Genomic DNA, 10,993 nt, shown 5'->3' with positions numbered 1-10,993 from the left:
ACAGCATTCTACTGAGGGTGACGGAGTGAGACTCTGGCTCTATATCAAAAAAAAAAAAAAAAAAACCCTTAGCAAATTGAATCTAGCAACATATAAAAAAGATAATATATCATGACCAGGAATGCAAGGTTGGTTTAACACTAGAATATCAATAAATATAATTCACCATATTAATATACATCTTTAAGCTTCTCTTTTTATTGTCATGAATGTCTTTGGGTATGGTTTTTTACAGCATGCTTTTAAAAGTCTTAAATTGTGTAAAACTTTTTGAAAAAAGTGATTTTTAACATTTTGTTAGAGAATAATAAACAATGGTTATTTAACCTGTCTCTTGATATGAATCCAGGTATTGTACTTTATCCCTCTCAGAGTCACCACAGCCACCCTCGTGCAGAGAATCCTATCCACACATCTTCTGAGCACCCATTATGAGAATAATGCATCATTGTTTATTGAATAATTGCTACGTGCCAGGTAGGGGCTAGTTGGCTTATGTATATCATTTCAGTTCCATTTGTACAACCATCTTATAAGAGAGGCATCATCCCTATTTCACAGATGAGGAGACTGAGGCCCAGAATGATGAAGCAATTTATCCAAGGTCCCACAACCAGTTGGTCATGAAGCCAAAATTTGAGCCCACCTACTTTGTAGGTGGTCTGATGCCCATTCTTAGCACCTTCATGGCAGACATAACAGGTAATGTCACTTCCTTTGGTTTGCTCATCTCTGAAATGGAGACTAAAAATAGTCCCTATTCTTAGAGCATTAAGTGAGTTACTAATTATAAGGGGTATAGCAAAGTACACAGCCCATAGTAAGCACTATTTCAGGATTTTTTGACATTTTATTTACTAAATAAACAAATCAATACTTAATTCTCATCATAGACCTGGGGGATAAGGTTATAATCTACATCTTGTAGATGAAGAAGGTAAACTAAATATGTGTGCACCAACTGAGCAAAGTTTCCAATCCAAATGGGGACAGCAAAGTTCCCATTCACTCTCTGCATTAAATAGCAATGCCTGGAAGAGCCCCTCCCACAAAATGATGTGTTGTTATATAGAAGGATTCCCTTCTCTTTTGGATGTTTGGGAAACCAGCCCACATGTACCTAGCTCTGGAACATTCTTCCCTGGGACCAAGCTTCATGCCCCCAACCCAGAGAAAGGAAGGTGCCTCCCCATAGAAACCATTCCATGACCTACCTTGACTGACTCAGGGCTTGTGATGATGACTGAGGTTTTGTGGAAGACATTGACCCGCACAACAGGTCCATACTTCTTAGCCCTGAAAACAAAATGACCCAAAGGAAGCTGTCACCTTCCCAAGACGTGAGTTTCAACAGCCCCACCCAGCAGGAGAAACAAAAGAAGCTCATCCCAGGAGGTACTCAACATGGGTCACAAAAAGAGTGCTGCATTGGGGTCCCAGAAATGTGGGGGTGAAGCTCTGCCCTCTGTGCCTCAGTTTCCACATCTGTGGAATAGAGTTGCAATACCCCTCCTTTGATTGCCCCAGAGGGTTGTCCTGAGAACCAAATGATACAGTATCTTTAAAAGTACATTGAAACGTGTACAGTACTGTCCCAAACAGTGACTGTTATCTGGTCACACCCCCAACCAGTTTACCAGTGAGGAAACTGAAAGTCAGAGAGCTTCCAATGGCTGGTCTAAGGTCCTGAGTTGGTGAATGGCAGAACTTGGCTTCTAAACCATCTTCATTTGCCTTTCTATGAGGATCTGCTGGGGCTGGGGAGCCCTGGGCCAAGGCAGGGTGGGGTTGGGAGTTGGTGTGCTGGATTGGGTGGGGGGACTTGTCCCAGGGGGCACCTTGAGTAAGGGCAATGAATGACAAGTTAGAACCCACCAGTCCAAAAATACATCTTGGAGCACACGGCCACAAGCCTCGTCCTTTTTCCAAAAGCAAGGGAGGTGCCCTAGAAGGAAACTGGAAGGAATAGGAAACATTAGGCTTGCCAGCAGTCACCGGTAAAAAACTCTCCCTTCCCGTCAGGCCCCTGTAAGTTCATGCTACTAGGCCCACTCACAGATGGGGAAATGAGGCTCAGGGGGGTTATGTGCTGCTTCAGGGTCACCAGGCAGCAAAGATACAGACGGGATGCAAACCAGGTATGACCAGCTCCAAAGGCACAGAGGTCAAGGGCTGGTACATGGAACAGGCCCAGTAAAAAGGTATGAATTGCCTTCAGAGAGTCAGTGATATTTACTCTGTGCTGGCACCATGCCAGCCTCACTCCCTCTAACTTCCCACATCTGTTATTAACCAAATAAGAGGCAGCACAGCCAAGACTAGAGAGGCAAATGTTAGATTGGCCAAGCTAACTCTATCTTAGATCTGAAAAAAACATTCTGTGAGACTCTGTTACAGGTGGTCGTACCTCAGATGAGAGACATGCCACAGGCTCTTGGCTCCTTGCACCCATCCACTTACAAACCTGTATGAATTATGCTTACACACAAGCCTCTGACACCATAAGAAGAGTCAGCCAGAGAGTTCCAATAATAAGCGGCACATCCTTGGCGTGCTGATAAGAAAGACTTGTCTGTAAGACCAACTGCTCTTCAACCTGCCATATATAGAACTGTCTCCCTCCCTTAGGCTGCTGAGAGCTCTTTAGATTTCAGCCCACTTGTATATAAGTATAAAATAAACTTCCCAAGATGTTTATTACATTTGGTCTCCTGTGTTTTGAACTGGCCTTCATTTTACTTATCAATAAAGTCACTTGCCCACAGCTGCACAGCTGGTACCTGGGCTCCCCAAAGCCCTTCTCCTTTGGGGGGGACAGTTGGTCATGTAAGTCTGCTGTGTGACCACCAGACTGTAAACAAGCCTAGTGGGTGTCACCTTGAAGCACATTCCAAGGTGGCCATGACTTTCTGTCTTTTGTATAACTTTATTCCAATCAAGGTCAAAGTCAAAACTATACTTGGAGTTGCTGGGTCAGAGAATTCACATTCTCCCAGGGAGAGATGGAGAGTAAATAAATGAACTAATAAATAAATGCAAGATCAGAGAATAATGGGAGTAAAATAAAACAGAGTATGGGGGAATAGGAGTGCTAGGATGGGTATGTGAATGGCCATTTTACATAGGCAGGGCCCAAAATGATCCTCTAAGAGGGTGAGCTGTGAAATAAGACTTGCAAGAAGTGAGGGATTTGACCATCCAGGTATCTGGGAAAAAAGCATTCCAGGCAGTGGGAGCAACAGGTGCAAAGGGCCTGAAGTAGGAGGTCTGTGCGGCATGGAGAAGTGGTACAAGACATGGTCACCAAGGCTGGGGGCAGATTACAGAGAGCCTCATGAGCTGCTGTCTAGACTTTTGCTTTAATCTTGGTGGAGATGGGTGGAGACAGAGTGCCAATGAGGGGCAGTGAGGGGTGGTGAGAGCTCAGGCCAGGCTAGTGGGCCAGGGAGGGGGTCAGAAGTCAGATTCTGAATGCACCATGCTGACGGTTTGCATGTGGGGTGTGAGGGAGGATGACTCCAGGGCTTTTGGCCTGGGCAACTTTGAGAATGGGTGGATCTGCCATCTACTGAGATAATGAGGAAGGAAAAGGAACTTGAGGGGGCAGCAGATGCCATAGTGCCCACCTTGCAACTATGCCTGGGCTCTCTCTGACTCTGCCCAGAAAGATGTACAGGCCAGAAGTCCTAGTAGATGATCACACGGCAGCACCGCAGCCCTGCTCTGATGACACCAACTTCCCTCACTGCTGGTGGGATAGCTCTGGGGCACGCGCTCTACACAAGCCCTCAAGGTTCCTGGGCAATTGCACCTCAGTTTTCCCCAGAGGTAACTTGTCCTCATTTTTTTATTCTATCTTCTTTTTTTGTCGACCCCCACCCCCAACCTGGAGTCATCCTACTCATAAACTACTTACACTTTTTTTTTTTTTGAGACAAAGTCTCACTCTGTCACCCTGGGTAGAATGCTGTGGCATCACAACTCATAGCAACCTCAAACTCTAAGGCTCAAGTGATCCTCTTGCCTCAGCCTCCCAGGTAGCTGGGGACTATAGGCACCCACCACAATGCCCAGCTAGTTTTTCTATTTTTAGTAGAGGTGGGGTCTCACTCTAGCTCAGGCTGGTCTTGAACTCCTGAGCTCAAGGGATCCTTCTGCATCGCTTTCCCAGAGTGGTAAGATTATAGACAGGTGCCACTGTGCCTGGCCCTACACTTCATTTCCTGTCTTAGGATCACCTTTGGGGAGCAGGACACAATCTGAGACAAGTGGATCAGCAGATGAAATTAGGAGCTTGGCTGTTGACCTGTTAGATTTGTGGTGAATATTGAGCAGGACATTAGACACTTAAGTCTGGAATTCAGGAGAGCTCGCAGCAGAGAGGTGGTGTTTCCAGTCCACCACAAGGGCATGAGTGCAGAGAAGAGGACCAAGGATGGTCAGGTGTCAGGCAGCCAAGGGACAGGTAACCAAGGAGAATGATCAGGGAGGAAGGAGCAGAGGGGAGAGAAGTCAGGGAAGAGAGCAGGATGAGGGGGAGGGAGGACTCAGCTCTGTCCCAGCTGTTGAGGGGCCAGGTCAGATGAGGACCAGGGAGAACCACTGGGTTCAGCAACACGAGCTCACTGGGCACCTGGACCAAAATGGGTTTGATGGAGAGGTAGAAGTTGAAGCCCAAGGGGGTGATGGGTGTGAGAGAGAATGGGAGGGGAGGAAGTGGAGGCCCAAAGACAGGCAGTGGGGTGGGGGTTGTGGCAGGGGGAAGCAGCTGGAGGGGAATGGAGGGTAAAGAGAAGGGTTTTTTCCAAGCTGGGGATTCTTACAGCATATTATATAAAACATGGGAATGAGGCAGAAGAGAAGGAAAACTGATGGAGGTGGGGTTGCCTAGGGAGCTACTGGGTAGAGGAGCAGGCTGGCCTTGGCCGGGACCCTCAGACCAAATAGCTCAGAGGTGCATGTAGGCCCTAGGTAGGGAGGCGGGCAGCTGCTGCAGTGGAGCCAGGGAAGAAATTCTCTTCCACTGCATTCTTTGTTAGGGCAAGTAGGAGGCAAAAATAAAATCTGAGAGTGTGGATGGAGGGGGAGAGAATGGGGGTTGAGGAGAAGGCAAGAAAACCGCCTGGAGAGTGGGAGAACAAATTAGAGAGAGAAGTGTACTGTGGCCCAGTGAGGGAGGGGGTAGGGGGGTCTAGGTGAGTGGTTTTAAACTTACACCATTAACCCGCAGGAATATGGGCTGTGGACATCACACACAACTGGCTATATTTCCAGAATCATCTAGTATCCTCACTTTCACTCTCCAAAGCTTACATTTGGGGGGAATGTTCTATCTTGAGGCACCTGAGGAAAATTTGGACCCTACCTCCCCTGTATGACCCCAAAGCCTCCATCCTAATCACTGGGGTCCACTGCCACCTGAGAAGGGAGGCATGTGCCACCTCAAGAAGGCAGAGAGTATTGGGTGGGGACCCCCCACTACCAGGCAAGAAAGAGAACTAAAACCCTTTCCTTCCAGTTTCTGCAGGGGGCGCTGGGGAAGAGCCTACACAGCAGGAAGACCAGGTGTTAGAAATAGGCAGCTCAAACTGAGGGGGTGGTAGGACACTGGAACTTATTGTTCAGCATCAGGGTAGACAGAAGCCCACCTGGCATGCCCTTGGTGATAGACTGGGGATGGCAGAGCAAACCAGGGAAAGAGGGCAAGCAAGGATTCTCCACCCTGCCATTTGGCTTCTAGTAACACTGGGCTCCATCAGCTAGCTGGGAATCCAAGGTTTCCTGTGGGCTTAGTAACCAGGTCAGAGGCCATCCGGAAAGCCCACTGTGAAGCCACCCAGAGGGATGAAAAGAGCCCACACAAAGGCTAAGGAGTGGGCTACCCACTAGGGAGACAATGAGGGTGAGCAGCCAAGACTATGCCTTGTGCCAGAGGTATAGGTGAGAGTTCAGCCAGTAACTTAAAGTCCATTGGTTGCACTACCCGACACTGCCAGCAATGGGCCTCCACCTTGATTAGGAGCCATGCTGCTCCATGCTGAACGGCCCCACCCAGCAACTCAGCAAATCGAAATGGAACCAGCACTGCCCTGAAGTCAAAATTGAAAAATGTATTCTGAAATAAACAAAAACAGAGACCTTTCATTGCCAAGTATACATCCATTTCCTCATGGCCAGGACAGTAAGGGCCGATGAGGAAAGCTCAATCAGTGTCAGAGACATAAAGAAGCTATAAATGTTTGTGTGGGAGCTGAGTATGTGAGTGGGATGGGAGGGGGGTGTCTGAGTTTTCAGCTGTTACATGGATCATTGCAGTAGAATGTTGTAATAAGAGCACAGAGGAGGCCCTCTTGGACCCTCCCACAGAATAAGGAGGATGAAGGGCGACCTCTTGCAGGGCTCCTTGCCTGCAAACTGGCAAAGCCCTGGAACACCAATGGGCAAATGCCACTCATGGAGACTCAATACACAGATCTCTGGTTAACCACGGGGCTGCCAGTCACGGTTTAACGATCCAGGCTTTTAATGCCAAACCATCTGACTTATGCTAGAAGAAGTTCCAGAACTTTCCTTTAGTGCAGTTTTATATTTGACCACCAACCAATTTTTGATCCCAAATCTTTTTTATATGCATTGTTCCATTCATATCCTTAGAATAAAGAGCCCAATCATAATTATATTCAACCTCCTCCCACTCCTCCCTCCCCCCACACATCCATAGGTCACATGTAGACTCTTGTATAAAATTTGGGGGAAAATGTATCCATAAAATGGAAAGAAATATGGACACATGCTATTACATGGATAACCTTAAAAACATTATGCTAAGTGAAAGAAGCCAGACACAGAAGGCCACATGTTATATGATTCAGTTTATGTGAAATGTTCAGAATAAGCAAATCCATAGAGACAGAAAGCATATTAGTGGTTGCCAGGACTGTGGAAGGTGGAGGAAAATGAAGAGTGATGGCTGATGGGTTCAGGGTTTCTTTCTGGAGTGACAAAAAAGTTCTGAAAGTAGTGGCAATGGTTGCACAATGCTGAGAATAGACTAAAACCCACTAAATTGCACATTTTAATAGAATAAATTTTATGGTATGTAAGTTACATTTCAATTTTTTTTAAAAAGGTTTTTAAAGTTCTGTCTTCTCAAGACAGAGAGCAGGTCACTTGAATTTATGAGAAGGCCAAGTTAATGATGAAACTTATCAGAACAAGCAAAAATTCATTCAATTTCCAGTGTTGATGGTTGATTTGAAACCTTGAAAGGGTGACAATGTACTTAAAAAAACTTACATGACATTTCCACCATTTAACCTTGAATCACTATCAAGTGTCTACTATGCATGTACCACATGCTGCTGTGCAGATGTCAGAGACACAGCAGTGGCTGAGACAGATGTGGGGCCCATGGAAGAGACAGACACTTAACATGAAGTTGCACAGTTACCCAATTAACATTATGCTATGAAAGAGAATTATACAGTGACTTAAGGGTTTATAAAAAGAACATAATATATTTACAGGAGCAGGAGGAACATCCCTGAGGAATTAGCATTTAAGCCAAACCCAGAAGGCTGGGGAAGAACCACCCAGGCAAAGTAGAAGGCAGAACTGCTAAGCAAGGTGGGAGAGGATACTGGGCAGGCAGAGAGCCAGCATGGAGAACAGTTTCCTCCCTATGTTACCAGCCATAGAACTCTTTCCTGACCCCACCAAACAGAGATTCAGGCTTCTAAAGCCAGTACATCTAGCTTGTGCTGGAGTTAGGTGCCTTCTAGAATGTTCATGTCCTGAGATTTTTAGAAGTGTGTCTAATACCATTGTTTATTCATTTGTTTATCAAATATTTATTGAGCAGCTGCAACATGCTGAGCACTGGGGATACACAAGAAAACATACAACATCCCTGCCCTTCCAGGGCTTACATTCTAAAAGAGAAGACAGTCAACAGGTGAACAGACAGTCAACAGGTGGAAAGAAGGTAACTTCGGAGGTGATGGCCCCATGTGGAGTTTGGGACTGGATAGGCTTTACACAGGGTGGTCAGGAAAGATCTGTTTGAGATGAGCAGAGGAGGAAACCCACCAGACCCAGGCTTGAGAAAAGGGAAACCAGAAGACTCTGTGGGAGGGAAGCTGCTGAGGAGTAGGGAGCAGAGAGACTGGAGCATCAGTGAGGAAAACATGAGGGAAGAGAACAGCACAGAGTGGGTTCTGAGAGCTCAGCAGGGGCCCTGCTGGCCTTACAGCAGACTTAATTTAGAACTGGATTTAGTTCTAAAGTAACAGGAAGACCTTAAATTAAACATATCTAATTAAGCTTCACAAAGGTAAACTTTGTGTGTGTGGGGGGGGAAGGGTTGATAAGTTGGGTGGGAGCCAAGAATGGAACGGAATTAACAAAGGAGAAGACACATGGGATGTCCCAGGACAGAAATAACAAAAAAAGGGAGTATGAGCAAAGTATAGTGTGCTCTAATTACAAGTAGACCTTGTCCAAGTTCCAAAGTTAACAGCACCCACTTTGGAGCCAGGCTGACCTGGGTTTAAATCTAGGCTTACCAAACGTGTGACCTTGGGCAGGTGACTTCGCCTCCGTGCGCCTCAGTCTCCTCGTCTGAACGATGGGGTAACAATAGCGCCTACCTGACATGGTTGTCGCTGCCAGCACGTTTGTGGGGCCCAGCCGAGCGTGGTGGGCGCCCAACAGCTGCTGCGGCTGTGAGTAATTTGTTACTAAGAATAGTTAGCGCCCCTCTCCCGGCCGCCGTCTCCAAGCGGCCCAGCGCAAAAGGCGAGGTCTGACCCCCCCGGCCTCGTAGCTGGCTTAGACGCGGCCCTGGGTCCCTGGTTCGAGCGCCCCATCCAGACCCCGCCCCCACCCCCGCTCACCTGGGCCGCGGCGGCCCGGGGATGTGCTCGTAGCGGCTGCGAGCGCGGTGCACGAAGGTGCAGCAGAGGCCGAAGGCGAGCAGGACAGCGCTGCAGAGGAGCAGGAGCCCGGGGCTCATGGCTCCGGGGCAGGCCAGGCCGGGGTCGTGGACCGGCGCCGAGGGGGTCGGGAGGCCGCGAGCCGACTCAGCTGTCAGCGCCGCGCGCCGCCTCGGCCCCAGGCCCGGCGCGACCCAGCACCGCCCCCGCCTTCTCGGCTCCGCCCCCGCTGGTTCCGACCCCGCCCAGGGCGTCCGTCCCCGCCAACCAGGTCTCCGCCTCCAGCTCTAGCTTTCAGGGCCCGCCCCCGCCCCGCCCCGCCCCCTAAACCCCCGCCCCCACCTTGACACCGCCCCAGCCCATACACTGCCCCGAGCATGTAGTCTACACCAATCACAACTCCGCTCTGGCTCCTCCCCCGTTTCCTTCAGGCTAAAGCTCCGCCCATAACGCGTTGTCCCTGGCAACACTGATTGCTTCGCTCTCAGTTCCTCCGCGCTCAGTCCCTTCTCAGCCCGGATTTCAGGAAGCGGCGGCTCAAAGTCCCGCGGACTGGCTCCGCCCTCTCTGGCGCCTCCACATAACGGCATCTGTCTGCGCGCTGTCCTAGGCCCCTTCCTTTTTCCCTAAAACGTTCCTAGAAACCCCATCCCAGCTCTCAATTCCCGCATTTTATCGACTGTTCCTAAACCTCTCTCTGGAACCCCAGGTCCCCAAAGTTGGTTTCTACAAATGTCTCTGGGGTGCCTTCCCTGCTCGGCCCGTCCACGCTAAGCGCCCGCGGGGCCCACGGGTAGGTGACCAGGGCCGTGGCGGGACACTAAGGGCCTGTGTCTGTGACTGAAGAGCGCACAGCTGGACCTGAAGTTGCTCTTCGAGTTTTGGGCGCCTCCGGAACATCCCAGACCCCGGGGACGCCCCAACCGTGGCGTTGGCCCGGGTCCGAAGTGAAAATCTGGGTAAGGGAAAGCAAGAAATGTGCGCAGGTTGGCCGAAGGGTACTTTAAAAATAATAACCAAGGCTTTCCTCCCTGATATAACCTGCTTCTCCTTACCAGGTATTACAGAAGAGGCCAACTCTGGGCTTTTTAGTTCCCAATTCCTATTCCCAGGAGTCACCCAGAGTGAAAGCAGGGGCGGGGGAGCAGGCATGCCCACTCTTGATCCAGATAAAGATCCTCCAGGCTGGGGAAGGAGCGCCCAAAGTATTTAGGTACTGCCGAATTTCTGAAAAGTGGCCATACTCCTGCCCCACGCTTGGCCAGTCCTGGACAAGGTTGTGGGGGTGGAAAACGAAGGAGACCTGTGTATAGCCAGGAACAGTCTCGGCCAAGGGCAGGAGTGTGTGCGCTGAGGGGTGACGGAGAGGGTCAAGTTTTAAGAGCTGTGCCCTATGTGGAGGAGGCAGGATTTCTGCCTCGGGGCCACCCGCATCCTGGACACGTCAGGCAGCCGGAGGCACCTGCACCGGCCTTTGGGTTGGACTCCGTGGAAGTTGGCTTGCGCCCCCACGTGGCGGCAAGAAGCATTGGAAGGCACGTACCAGGGACCTCAGGCTGGCCCTGAGCTGGGGGTGGGGACAGGAGAGCTCAAACAGTCCCCCTTGTGAGCTGTTGAAGGTCCAGAGTTTGGGGGCAATTTGGAGGGAGGATGAAGCTACAAGGAGGATGTGAACTTCCTACATGCTGGCAAGTGAGTTGGGGGAATTAGCTAAAGAAATGTGATGTGTAATAAAAAAAAGAAAGAAAGAAAGAAAGAAATGTGATGTGACCATGTTTAGTTTCCAGTTTGTGGAACAGGTGGGAGAGTGGTTCCTTGAAGGCAGGGCCAGATCCTGAACAGCTCTAGGCACAGCCTGGGGCCCCACGTGGGTCAGGCATAGAGCAGCATCAGGTACTCAGCGCCAGCCTGTCCAACTAGGGCTAAGGAGAGGAGTTGACATTAATATTCTCTAGCCTTCTACAGGTTGCCAGCCAGTTCACCCAGCACCATTTGTTAAACAGGGAATCTTTTCCCCACTCAATGTTTTTAATTGGCTTGTCAAAGATCAGGTACCGGTA

The 10,993-nt window shown here is 49.4% G+C and overlaps 1 protein-coding gene across 2 annotated transcripts in view; it reads right to left on the bottom strand.

Annotated features, from left to right (window-relative positions):
* The window catches only part of LOC100967073 (cholesterol 24-hydroxylase), a 45,380-nt gene extending 36,271 nt beyond the window's left edge, over positions 1-9,109 (bottom strand). Inside the window, exons 1-3 of one of the 2 annotated variants that reach the window (XM_023511587.1) lie at positions 8,895-9,109; positions 1,876-1,956; positions 1,215-1,296 (exon numbers count right to left, since the gene is read on the bottom strand). In XM_023511587.1, the coding sequence (XP_023367355.1) occupies positions 1,215-1,296; positions 1,876-1,956; positions 8,895-9,013 (282 nt within the window). In that variant the 5' untranslated portion in view covers positions 9,014-9,109. The remainder of the gene's footprint in view (positions 1-1,214; positions 1,297-1,875; positions 1,957-8,894) is intronic. The other variant, XM_023511588.1, reaches the window with a different exon arrangement.
* Positions 9,110-10,993: the final 1,884 nt, after the last annotated feature.

This window comes from Otolemur garnettii, unplaced genomic scaffold (genome assembly GCF_000181295.1).
Source record: "Otolemur garnettii isolate 467f Iridium unplaced genomic scaffold, OtoGar3 scaffold00020, whole genome shotgun sequence".
In the NCBI taxonomy this organism is placed as follows: domain Eukaryota; kingdom Metazoa; phylum Chordata; class Mammalia; order Primates; family Galagidae; genus Otolemur; species Otolemur garnettii.
The sequence above is the reverse complement of the archived record's forward strand: the minus strand, read 5'-3'. Positions and strand labels throughout refer to the sequence as shown.